The following is a 14,614-nucleotide window of genomic DNA, read 5'->3' as shown; positions in this document are numbered from 1 at the left end:
TAATTCCAGTGGGAATGAAAAGTCAAATACTAGTGAAGTACCTATTGTTGGTAAATATATTATGACATCAAAAGATATAAATGATAGTTTAAATTCATTTATGAGTGAAATTAAAGAGAAAATTTCTGAATTGTGATTAATAAACCTTTGTAAAAGATCATGATGTTATTAATAATGTTAAAAGAAATGAAAATGAATGTGTAATTTCAAATGATATAAGAGAAATTAGAGAAAGTTTGAAGAATATTTCTAAAGATATAGATATAATTAGAAATAAAAATCAAAATTTTAGTGAAAATTGTGATATTTGTGGCCGAAGGGGTCATAGTGGGAAAAACTGTTTTTCACGTGATCAAAAAATCAATGAAAATGTAAGTGTAAAAGTTAATGATAAAAATGATATAACTTGTCATCGATGTGGTTTTACAGGTCATATATAGAAAAATTGTATGGTAAGCAAATTTTAAAGATGGTTTTCCAAAGAGACCACCGGTATTGATAAATCCAGTGGTTCGTAATATAAAGGATTCTATTATTTCAAATCGAAGTGAAAAAGACGTGAGTAATAAAGATAATGACCGAATGTGTTTTAAGTGTGAGAAGATAGGTCATGTGGCTATGAATTTTGTTCAATCTTTGAGTGAATTACAATGATTATATGATTTGAAAGAGAACATATAAAAATTGAAAAATCTTATATTAATAATAAAATTTGTAATATATATAGTGTTGTTAAAAATAATTCCGATATATTTAATAAAAAAAGTATTGATATTTCAGAGGCCATTGAATTCAGAGTTGAATTTAGACATGAATATTAATGATATTAATGGTAATCCAAATATAATAAATATAATTCAGTTGATTAAAATGAATAAAATTTTAATGATTGAAAGAGAAATTAATCAGTGTTCATGTCCTCGTGTAAATATAAAATTTGATAGACAAAATATAGAAATGTTGTTTGACACGGGCAAGCATTTCAGTAATGTCTAGAGCAAATTATTATAAATATTGGCATGAGGGTACACTTGAGAAAGAAACAATGTGTGTTAGACAATCTGATGGATTTGAAATTGTGGTTTTGAGTAAAACCAAATTAGGAGTGATAATAGATGATAACAAATTTTTTTGATAAGGGTAACATATGGGAAGAAAAGTATTATTTATTTTAAGCCATGGAGAAGACTATTTTAATTTAAGAATTAAATTGTTATCAATTAAAGAGAACATTTATTTTAATAGATTCATGTGAATAATACCATGTGTCATGGTATTAGAAGGTTCAATAAAATAAAAACATTTATTTTAATAAATTCATGTGAATAATACCACACGTTACGGTATTAGAAGGTTCAATGAAATACAATCTTTTGTGTAAAATTAATTTTAAAAAAATAATAAAAATTTTTTTCTTAATAATATGTGATAAAAAAAACTTTTAAAATAAAAGTTGGTGGACAATAAAAGATTTTAAGCTTTGACCTTGTGGTTGAATTATGTAAAATAAAAGAGTTTGAAAAAAGGATGGAATGGAATGTGATGAAATTGTTTATAGTTTTAATAGTTCTAATTATTAATTTAAATATATTTTTGTAAAAAAATATGATTTTGATGATATTATATATATAAAATATGTTTTGTAGTTTTGTATTTTTGATATATGACATATCTTTTTATTTTTTTTGTGATTCATATTATTTTTCTAAATTGATATAATGATATTCAATGTATGTAGTTTTAATAGTGATAATTATAAAGATATAATGATATTCCATATATGTAGTTTCAATAGTGATAATTATAAATTATTGTTTTTATCCCTCTTCATATTCTTTATTTTGTTTGTGGCCAATTATATGTTTTAATTGAAAATTACGAAAAGGAAAAAATAATTGTAAAGGATTATTAGACATTAGTAATTTGATTGTTATATGTAATTTTCCTTGTATTGACTTATTAAAATAAAAGGATTGTTGAATCCAAATTTATATGTATTATGAAACAAACAGATTATATTATAATTATTCGCATTTCGGAAAAAGACAATTCAAGAGTTAAAAGTTGATAATGTTCAAACGATAAATGACGAGGAAATGATCAATGTCTTAAAAGAACGATAATTATATGGTATCTGGGCTTTTGAAGGGTGGGCGTGTTGCAGATGTTTAATTAAAGAGAAAAATAAAAAATGTTTATTTATTTTCAAGAAATGTCAATCAGATTATTATTCTTTTCATAATATGTTTTTATTGAAAAAATAATATTTATTCTTCGGAATTAAAATCATGAATGTTGTTGATTCATGATTATTGGAATATTATCGAGATATATTATTATTGATTTGGAATTTAATGGATAGATTGATTCATTAATATTTATATAGATTCGTGAAGTGGTATTTTTTTTGATTTAATAAAAGTGATTTTGTAAATTTTTCTGTGTACGATTAACAAATTAATTTTTTTATAGGTTTCGTTATAACAAGGATACACTCATTAACATTATTACTTCAAAGTGAAAGTGTGATAATTGAAAAAAGGGAGATATGATCTTTCTTTTTACAGAGGACAAAATGTTATCACTGATTGTGATGATAGTGTGTTAAAAAATCAATTAATACATCTTTCTCTAATCGAAAAATTGTTCAAATAATGGTTCCCAATTCCATCAAGCATTCTTGTAGAAAGATTATTAATTTGAGGGAATATTTTGAGAAAGCCAATTTTGATTACCAATTATTATTAAAAGTAAATATTGTATTAGTTAGTCAAAAACTCGGCCTGAATTCAAAAAAAAATTAAAACGGGTGGGGCCTGGCAATCTGTGCATAAATTCAGGCCAAGCCAGACAATTAATACATAAAAAATCAGACAGAACCTTGCAAATCTCAAATTTTTAAGTATAATTTTTATAGGCCAGCCCTGGCAATAAATTTTGATATTTAAATTAATGCTATTTGAAATAAATTACAATATTCTAATTTCTTTGTATTTTAAGAGTTGTCTAGCTAAAATACGAATTCTATAAATATAGAAAATTCACAAAAAATTAAACAATTTATTAAATAGTTGTTATAGAAATAGATGTCCATAGAGGAGAAATGAGAAATATAGGAGCCTTAACTGATGGGGAAAGGTAGATATTGAAAATTTGATGACACAAAAATTAAAATTTAAAAGGATCGGACCTGATTTTTCATAAAATTTTCAGGATGGGCCAGGCATGTTTTAAAAAACAACGGGCTGAGCCAAGCAAAAAATTTGAAGTGCTGGCCATCTTGTGCGTAAATTCTTGGCCGGCCGGAGGAGACGGGGCCGAGCTTTGCAAATCTCTAATACAGAGATGCACCTGGACCATTCTTTAGCCGATATCCAAGCCAATACTAATACAGTATCAGCCGATACCACAAATAATATATTTATCGAAAAGTAGCTATTTCTTTAATTTAAACTACCTACTTTTGAGAAATACTAGTAAGTAGAATAAGTTACTTGTGATAATAATTGGAATTAGTTACTTGCGAGAACATGTATATTTTTTAAAGGTAACTTGAACAACCTTATTTTTTAAGGACTTTTATAGAAGAGGTAACTTGAACAAACCTATTTTTATGTACAACGTATAAGTGATTTAATCTAATAATTAGTAGCCTTTAAATGTTACTGATAGTATAAAACAAAAAAGATCATTAAGAAAATGGTAGGCAATTCAATGTCAAAACGTTTCGGCCAATCCCTTTAGATTTTGGCAAAATATGGTACACAAAGTAAGGTTAATGTAACTAAGAATCATGCGCAATTTTAGATGCCTAACAATTACATTTTGGGAATTATTAGAGGCGCCACCATTATGGGGTTGATTAAATTAATAATTAGTAAAAAAAAAATTCTAGGGGGGGGGGGGGGGGGTTATCAGATGATATCCATTAATAATGTTATTAACACTTGCCGTTATTTGCATTATTCGTATTGCCATCCATATTGTTGAAGTTATCGGATAATCGACGAACGCTGAGTGAGGAATCGCTCGTAGAAGTAATATAACTTGGGCGCCAAGCCTTTCTACCGCTGAAAGTCGTTGGGTGAGATATTTTTTGCCGTTTTTTGGGTGTACTCCAAAGATCCTTTTCGAATTCGTATATGATAATATAAATGTTTTATTCTCTCTTCATTAAATCATTTAAAATATATACCATTAAATAATCTAGAAACCAGTTCCGGCTAGAGTCACTAAAATTTAAAAGAAATCCTGGTCATCTAAATTTTAATATAACACCTGCAGGCCGTCCCCGGAACTAGTCGAAAAATGGAATAATTGTTTAAAATTTTATTTTTAAAATAAATTAAATTTTATATTAAATCTGTAGCCAGGTTCACATCCTGCTTGTTTCGGATTTTAATTTTTTTCGATCCATAATCTTGGGCATGCGGGCCATTGCATCCCAAGTAGAGCATTAAAACTTATTATTTATTATCACCAAATTTCCCCCAAAAAAATCCTTATACCAGCTAAAGGTAACAAAAAAAATTTCTAAACCTCCACATCCTGCGAAAGAATATAGCTATTTTAAATACAATGCAATACGTTAATAATTTTGAAAATACGCGAAAAAATCTAATTTTTCGCAATTTTGTTTAATTTTGGAATATAATTTTCGATAAATACATTGAACTAACAATTATTAGGAATAATATCATTTACGAAAATTGGAAATAACATCTAAATCAAGATGATTGCAAATTGTTATCAATCAATTATTATGACTATAAAAAATTTGACATTGTTTTTCTATTTTTAAAGGCAAAATAATGGTTATAAGATTGTATATAATTGATAACACTGTAACGTTAAAAATAAATAGAGAATATTGTAGTACATAATATTAATTTATTAGTTTTGGCTTGCGCATTGTTTTTATTCTTAAACCCAAATTAGATGTTTAAAATTTCATTATTTTAAATAATTTGAAAATTGTAAATATGAGCAGCAAATCAATGTTAATTGATTTAATCAGAGATTGAAGATTTTTATTGCCTAAAATTTTTTTAAATCAAAATTGAAGATTTAATCATTCTTTTATTAACCGAATTCGTGATTAAATTATGGAAAAATATTAAGAGTCATATTAAAAAAATATTTATTTTGTCAATTTATTATCTATGAAAGCCATTTTATATTTGTTTATTACAGTATTATAAAAAAAACCAGTCGGAACGCTTCTTATTAAGCTTTCCCACTTTTAGAATAATAAATTAGTTTAAAATATGATTTTGATAATCATTTTGTTCAAAGGTTACATATAATTCGTAAAAATGATCCAAGCTCTCACATGTATAAACAGTTTACTTGTCTGATTGATTTATTAAATAAACATCACTAAATAAAGTACAAATTGGTTCATAAGATAGTGTTGGTAAAACCCCAATAATTTAGCCAATTATTAAAGAAGAACTAAATTTATCGCCAGAAAAATATTAGCTAAGCCTCGATATTTACCAAATGATGTTCTTCCGATAAAATCTCAAGGCTTAGATAATATTTCTTTGCAGTGGCGTAGCCAGGATTTTATCATGAGGGGGGGGGGGGTTTAAAAATTTTTTTTGGGGGGGGGGGCGAAGAACCCCCAAACCTCCTATTTTTTTAAACACTTAATTGCTTATATTTTTGGATTTGTTAAAATTGTTTTATATTTTCATATAACAAAATTTTAGGCTATTTTATTATATATTTTATATTCCTTTATTTAATCATATATATATTTTTATTAATTAAAATATTTTCAAAATGTTGATATTTTATATAATACAGATTTTAATATTAAAAATTATAATGTATAAAGACTCTATTTTAAAAAAAGTAATTTTTTATAATTATATAAAATATGTGTAATTCTTATGCAAATAATGGTATTTAAAAAAATATGATGATATTATCTTATAAATAATACTTTTTTTACAAAAAAAAAGTTGATTTTATATTAAAACTAATAAAATCTTATTGCTATTTTTTGATTTGAATTTAAAAAGAGAGATCTACTTTTCTCAGAGATTTTGCTAATTCATCTAGAATCAAATTTTTATCTAAAATAATCTCCTTGTTAATATTCAATAGGGCTAATCCATTTATAGGGTAAATTATTTAAAAAAAAACAAAACAATGTTATTTTATTTTTGCACAACCCTCAAAAAATAAATGACAATCAAATATATAATATATAACAAAACATTTAAAAAATACATACGGTAATTTTTTTGCATTTACAATTTTTATATAATTTAATTTAATTTTTTTTATAAAATACATACGGTAATTTTTTTGCATTTACAATTTTTATATAACTTAATTTTTTTTATAAAATAGAGTTTAATATTTTTTTCAAATGTTTAATATACGACAAATTTTATCTAGTAATACAAATTCATTTACATTAAATCCTGATCCTGTTTTATCTAATTCAAATTCAATACCTAATATTACAAATAATTTCCATATGATCAATTCTTCCTCTGTAAGTGGTGATTCTATATGAATGCACTAATTAATATTCTACCGAGTGATGCAGTTATTGTTATGGACAATGCATCCATCCATAAAAGCCACCTCATTGATTGTTTTAGAGCGCGAATAGAATATTTGCCACCCTATTCGCCGCAACTAAACCCGATAGAAAATTTTTTTGGAGTGTTAAAAAACAAATATAGGTCGATCAATCCCCAACCAAATACTCGAAACGAAATAATTAATAATGTAACATCAATTCTTAATGAATTTACTATTCCTTTTGATTTTTCAAATTAATCAATTTTTGGAGATTGGTTATCAAGGACAACCAATGAATTAAGGTAAATTTATAAAAATATAATTTATATTGAAATATATTTTAAAGGAATTTAGAAAAAGGAGAATATATATATAAAGAAAAAATGAAAATTAAAATATCCAATTTTTAATGTATTTTTTAAATCTGTTTTGTTATATATTATATATTTGATTGTCATTTATTTTTTGAGGGTTGTGCAAAAATTAAAAAACATATTGTTATTTTATTTTAATTGTTTGTTTTTTTTTAAATAATTTACCCTATAAACGTTTTTCACCGGTTATGTTTCTTAAATAGGTTTTTAACCTTTTTAAAGTTGAAAAAGACCTTTCATTAATGCAGGTACTAATTGGCAAGGTAGTTAAAATTAATAATGTTTTGATATTAGGCAGGGAATCTAAAATGCAAATACACATGGAAAGGGCCTACAGAGCATTTTTTGGTCTCAAAGAATACCCTATTCTGTCAAGATATTTATACCAAAATTCGACATCACAAAGTAACTTATCATATGAACCTACTAAATCATAAGCATAAAACTCTGAGATTTTTTTAATATCCTCTCGTTTCAAGTGTAATCAACAGTTTAGACTCAACCGGCAAAAGAAAATAAAAGCTTTGAAAATATAATTATGACTAATAAATCTTTCTTTTAATTGAAATGAAAATGTATCAATAAGGGGAATAAAAATGTTTATTTTATAAAAATCCTCAATCGTAGATGCATTAATATTTGATCGATTGGATTGTCTAGAGACTACTCTAGGTTTAAAAATTTCAATTCCAAACATAGTAGCAATCTCCTTTACTTTTTCATATATTTCATGAAATTTTTCATCCACATTCTCTCTGATATTTGTTGATATTTCAACAATATCTTTGCTCTATTCATAATCTCCCTTAAATCCAAATCAATTTTTTGTAGCATTTTGCTAAAATCATATGTATAATTAAATAAAAAATAAACATATTGAATTGAAATTAAAAACTGTGGCTTAATAATAGCCTGCAAAAGATTTTCGGCATATGCTGAATCTTTTTCCTTGCTTGATATATAAAATTCTAGTGCTGCAAAGACAACATCATATATTTCAATAAAGAGTTTCACCAACTCTTGTCTTTCGATGAATCTGGTCGGACAAAATCTTTAGTTTTTTTTTTGATTTTTTAAGTCAATATCATGATACGTTTGAATAAATAACTTCCTTTTTTTGGGTGGTGTGAAACAGCTGCAAACCAATAAATATAAAAATAATCAAATGTGTATATCTATTATTATTTATAATAAATTTAAAACATAAAAATCAAGCGTTTATTAAGAATTTATTAAATTTAAATTAAAAAATTTTTTAAAATAAATTAAAAAAATAAAATTTAAAAAAAAGGGGGGATTTGAATTCCCAAACCCCCCCCCCATGCCAACGCCACTGTTTCTTTGGGTAACATCTTAAGGCTAATTATAGGTTTTTAACAACATTCGTGTAATTAATTTATCGATAAATAGCTTCTTTGAAGGGAATTTTTTAACCAATCCGGACAGATACTCAGGATTGGGCATATCGCAAATACTTGTATCTTTATTTTGCATCTTGAAAAATTACTTTATATATTTTATTAATATTTAATAGATACAGAAGATATTTTAATTTTTAATTATTTTTTGATATATTTATTTAATTAATAGGGTTAAATATTTAATTTAAATTCAAGTTAAACTATTAAACATTTTTTTTAAAATAATTTCCCATCAATAATTCTTAACATCCTCTCCTCCCCAAATATAAATTTGTTAAAAAAAATTTAATAAATAGATATCAATAAATGTTAATAGTTTTCTTCTGATTCAAGGCAACACCAATAATAGCTTAAAGGATAATCCTAAGGAATATACTAAAACAATGCATCCCTTAGCAATAGCTATTGATAGGCTGCAGGGCCAAAATAATTGTTATTACAGAGATTGAGTCCCAATTTTATCTGTTGTAAATAGAAATATATACATCTTTTTACTTCAAGCCGACTTACGTTTTTTCCTACCACTTGTTAAAGCCGTAGAAATTGGGTTGAATAAAAGATTGGAAATATTTTCAATTTAATAATGAATATAAAATGGCTTTTTAGTCAATAAAATCATTGTTCTAAAATTAGATAGGTTTAATGATAGAAAAATATAGTTGCGAAATAGGTTGCTACGATTTTTTTATATGAATTAACACATTGTATTATAAACTACTTTTATAAAATTTGTAAACTATATATAATCATAATTGTAATATACTGCATTATATACCCTATATAAAAGTCAGAAATCGACAGAGGTATTTGCACGGCCCAGCCAGGATTTTTTTCAAAAAAATTTTTCGACCCGACCCGGCCCTAATTTTATATTTTCAGGCCCGGCCTGGATTTTTAAAAATATATTACATTTTTTCTTAATTTTTATAACTAATAATGGCGATTTAAAATATACGGCCCGGCCCGGGTATTTTTTTTTAAAATTTTTAAGTTCGACCCTGCCCGGGTACTTAGGACCGACCTGCAGGTCTCTGATAGAAATATATTAAAATGAAATGGATATAACTCATATCCAAATATATAAGGTCATATTATGTCAATTTTTTAAGATAAAGTATCTGTGTCTTATTGAACTTCTTGAAATAGTATTTTGTATCTGTATCTTAAATACTTATATATATTTATATCTGTATCTAAATATTTTATTTAGCCAATCCCTGCAGGAAATGCATAGGGCGTGTTATCATATAATTCATAATTCTTAACGGGTTTATATTTATAATAAAGAATACCCGAAATTAAAAATTCAATTCCCCCTCCCACACCTTTTAATTAAGTTTTCTAGCATTTTAAAAATGATAAATTTATTTTATAGCTATTTATAATATAGTAAAGGAAAGTTAAAGACAATTTTTAACAAAGTGCGTGAGAATAAAAATCGAAAACCAAAGGTATTAATATCAAATATTGAATGAGGCATGATTGATTGTTGACTAAAATGTATATAAATTTCGAATTTCTAATGTCTGATTATGAGAGAGGGGATAAAAAAAAATTTATATTTTTAGTTGGTATTTGACTATTGAGGGGAGAGTAAGTTGGAATGAATCAATATTCAAATCCGCTTTCCGCTATCTGACAAAGTCTTTTCTAAAAAGCATGGGTGAATTTCTTATGTAATTTATTACGCGTCCAGTAGTTTGTTTTTGAGGCTAGGAATTTCGAAAACTTCGATGAAAACAAAGAAATAAGCATTTCCCGACGACAAATAAAAATATAACCAAAATATTTTTTGAGGATTTTCCGTAAGTTTCAAATTTAGAAGGTAGGATTTTGACGAATAACTAAAATATTTTTGCTAAATTTTCAGTATTTTTTGATCAATTATTATTTTTATTTCAAAATAATTTGTTCAGCAAAAAATGGAGTTTCAATATAACTACTGCTGTAAACGTTACTTCAAAAAATAAACGCGTTATTCGTTACGACTGAAAAAAATAAGCATCACGTTACCGTTACTCTGTGAAAAAAGGAATGCGCGTTAATGACTATTCAAAAAAGTAATGAGTTATACTCGTTACTTAAAAAATTTTATTACAAAAATTTTTTTTTGCCTGTATATAATATAAATAAAATTATGCAAAAATAATATTAATAAGATATTTATTAATTTTTTTAAATATATAATAAGATATTTATTAATTTTTTTTTGATCCTTGTTTTCCAAATATCCATAGCCACGATTAAGGAAAGGTCTTCTTTAGAATTATGGGCGGTGGTTATTGGCTTTGTCAAGAGACTACTCGATATGAAAGTAGTTATTGCTAAGTCATGTGGAGATCTGATGCCGAGACCACCAAATTTGGTTGGAAGAGTTGCTTGGGCCCAAGAGGTTTCGTTGAATCTGATATTTACTTTTTTTTCGGATAAGTCCTTTATTCCTTTTTCGTAAGTTTGGAGAAGAATTCATAACGAGAATACCCAAAGGAGCGAGAATACAAGTAGCTAAATCTCTCAGCAACTGCATATTTTCTCTTTTGCAAAATTTTAACAATGAAGAAGAATTGTCGCTCCTGCAATGGACGATTCATCAGACACAAGCAATGTAATACAATCATCCAACATGCACTGAAATCCGCCCAAATTCCTTCCACTCTAGAACCACAGGGTCTTTTTAGATCTGACGGTAAACATCCTGACGGGATCTCTCAAATCCCATAGAGGAGAGGCCAACTTTTGGTATGGGACTATTCCTGTATTGACCCCTTTGCCCCATCCAACCACGCCATCAACATCCTTGACCAGAAGGATTATATTTAAAAAAAAAATCAAAACAATGGAAACTTGAACTTTAAAAAAAATTAATTGTTTTTCTAAATATATTATTTTAATAATTAATCCTTTTTTTATTTGAAACCTCTCATATTGAGCATCTTTCTCGCTCGTTGCTCGATTTTTCTGACATACATATTCATCATTCCTTCGCTATTTTTGCTCATCAATCAACAGACCTCTCACAGGCGCTTTTGCTTTATTATTGGCAGCATTTTTTTTTATACCTATGGCCATCCCCCATGAACGCAAAATCTGCCCATCCTGCCTGAAAGCAATACATTTAACAAATGATGGAAAATTTTTGTTCATGGACCAATCTCTAGCAAGTGTCCGCATTCAAAACACACGCCTCTTTCTCAGATCACTTACTCGCTTTCCCTCCCTCTCATAGATCCCCCCTAAACCAAGTAATTGTTCTCAGATATTTTTCTTAACACGACAAAACCAAGTATCATAACGAGAATACTCAAAGGAGCGAGAATACAAGTAGCTAAATCTCTCAGCAACTGCATATCTTCTCTTTTGCAAAATTTTAACAATGAAGAAGAATGGTAAAAATTTCTAAACTTCGGGCACAATACTTTCAAAATACCTGACATATCACTCCAAAAATCCTTAACTCAACAAATAAAAGATCCTGTTTAAACATCAACACTCATCTTCATGAGTCCCAAATTACCAGACATCCCAAAAACAAAAAAAAAATAACCTCACTTCAACAAAAAGCCTCATTGATTTCGAAGAAAATTGAGTCTTAATATCAAAGGGGCCCTCAAACTCATTTCAACCAAACACTCTGGCGGAATCCAATTTAGATACCTTAATTAAGCTTCGATCAAAGCATCCCACAACAACATTTATGCCAATATTGCCCCAACCCTACTCCCATTGTGCAGCAGACTTCACACAGGAAGAAGTAAGGAAAGCAATCCTATCTTTTCATCGGGATTCGGCTCATGGTCTAGATGGGATTAGACCAATTTTTTTACAGGACATTACCTCTCCTGTGATCTGTACACAGGTTTCAATTCTCACTAAAATCACAAACTTAGTCAACAAAATCCTAAATGGAGACGTACCCAGCTTTATTACCCCCTTACTCTTCGGTGCCAGACTCATCGCACTCCAAAAACCAAACAAGGACATTCGGCCCATCGCCATTGGTTCAACTTACCGTAGATTGGTCGCTAAATTAATCGCATCTAGAATCAAACACGATGCCGCACACATTCTAAGCCCCTACCAACTTGGTGTAGGGATACCTGGTGGGTGTGAAGCTGCTGTGCACTTAACAAGAATTCACCTTGAAAATAACCCAAAAAACGAATCCCTAGTAAAAATTGACTTCTCTAACGCCTACAACACTCTTTCGCGAAACACGTTTCTACATTCATCTTGCTTCCATTTCCCCGCTTACACCAAATTTCTTTTCTCTTGCTACCAAACACCAACAATCTTACAATTCAACAAAGAAAAGATACTTTCTGTCGAGGGTATCCAACAGGGTGACCCACTCAGATCCCTTCTCTTTAGTCTCGGAATCAATGACATGATAAAATCAATAAACTCTTCATGTACTCTATCGCTCCACGCTTGGTATATTGATGATGGAATCTTGAGTGGTCCCTGTGGTGAAATCGCCAAAGCAGTCAACATAATTAAAGAAATGGGCACAGCCATTGGACTTTCGCTTAACCAGAGCAAATCTGAATTCTCACATTAATTCTAATGCTCCCAACACTCACGATTTCAAATTCACATCAAGCGTTGAATTAACACATCTAGGATCGCCTGTAGACACGAGGCAATAAGCACCTTTCTTCATTCCACACTTGACATACTCCTTAAATTGGAGGACATCTTTACACTTCTTCCATCACACAAGTCTTGCTAAAAAATTTCTTTTTTACACTTCGGTCAACACCAATTTTTAAATATCCTATTCCTCTCCAAACTTACGAAAAAGGAATAAAGGACTTAACCGAAAAAATAGTAAATATCAGATTCAACGAAACCTCTTGGGCCCAAGCAACTCTTCCAACCAAATTTGGTGGTCTCGGCATCAGATCTCCACATGACTCAACAATAACTACTTTCATATCGAGTAGACTCTTGACAAAGCCAATAGTCACCGCCCATAATTCTAAAGAAGACCTTTCCTTAATCGTGGCTATGGATATTTGGAAAACAAGGATCAATGCTGATTCTCATCGCCCCACAACCCATAGACAGAAAGACTGGGATGCACCAGTGGTTGCTCGCTGCGTTGAAACTCTCTTATCTAGCATGCAATCTACCGACCGCACCCTATTCTCTTCCCTGCTCAATGGTACGGGTCATGAGTTTCTTGAGGCCATCCCATCTACCAATCTTCAGCTTCAACTATCCAACAATGAATTTACCTACGCCATCGGCATTCGTCTAAATTGTTCCATCACTCACCCTCACATCTGCTCAGGGTGCAACTCGCCAGTTGACTCGAAGGGTAGACAGTTTACATTGTCGCTCCTGCAATGGACGATTCATCAGACACAAGCAATGTAATACAATCATCCAACATGCACGAAATCCGCCCAAATTCCTTCCACTCTAGAACCACAGGGTCTTTTTAGATCTGACGGTAAACGTCCTGACGGGATCTCTCAAATCCAATGGAGGAGAGGCCAACTTTTGGTATGGGACTATTCCTGTATTGACCCCTTGGCCCCATCCAACCACGCCATCAACATCCTTGACCAGATGGAACAACTTAAAACTTCTAAATACACAGAAATAATGAACGATCATTGCTTCATCCCAATCATATCAACCACTCTTGGCACCTTCGGCAAACTCGCCTTAGCATTTTTCAAAAACTTAGGATCACAAATCAGCAAACTCTCAGAAGAACCTCGAGAGGTTTTTTTCTTCGTCAACGATTATCCATAGCGATTCTCAAAGCTAATTATATCAGTTTCAATGGTAGTCTAGCCAAAGAGCTATCCTAGACAACACTTACGTCCCTTTTTCATTTTTGTTTCCCTGCGTCACACCATCTCCGTTCTTTTTTTTATAGTATTATTATATTTTTCAAACATTTTTAAATATATTAAAACATAAAATATTATATTTTCGTTTTTTTTAATACTTTATATTATTTATTATTTGAAATTGAAAATAAAGGATTTTGGATTTAAAAAAAAAATATATAATTTTGTAAATAAAATCTACTCTCAACTTCTCCAAAACCGTTGTCTAACTATTTTCTTTATTGTATGCTCCCCACGCTTCTTCCTCAAGTACAACAGTATGTCCGAGAACAGTTAATTGGTATCTACTCCGCTCACCCTAATGTGTTCACAACTTGTATATTCGTTAAAATAACCGTTATATAATATTTATTTTTAAATTTACTAATTGCCTTAATCTCTTTTGTTTTCTTGTTTATAATAATACTTTTTA

General features: G+C 29.0%; 1 protein-coding gene across 2 annotated transcripts in view; it reads right to left on the bottom strand.

Annotated features, from left to right (window-relative positions):
* The window catches only part of LOC135922970 (uncharacterized), a 62,021-nt gene that overhangs the window by 12,342 nt on the left and 35,065 nt on the right, over window positions 1-14,614 (bottom strand). For both annotated transcript variants that reach the window (XM_065457530.1, XM_065457531.1), the window contains exon 3: window positions 3,952-4,126. In XM_065457530.1, coding sequence (XP_065313602.1) covers window positions 3,952-4,126 — 175 coding nt within the window. The remainder of the gene's footprint in view (window positions 1-3,951; window positions 4,127-14,614) is intronic.

This window comes from Gordionus sp. m RMFG-2023, chromosome 1, assembly GCF_954871325.1.
Source record: "Gordionus sp. m RMFG-2023 chromosome 1, tfGorSpeb1-WG-v2, whole genome shotgun sequence".
In the NCBI taxonomy this organism is placed as follows: domain Eukaryota; kingdom Metazoa; phylum Nematomorpha; class Gordioida; order Chordodea; family Parachordodidae; genus Gordionus; species Gordionus sp. m RMFG-2023.
This window is presented reverse-complemented; position numbering and strand designations above follow the sequence as displayed.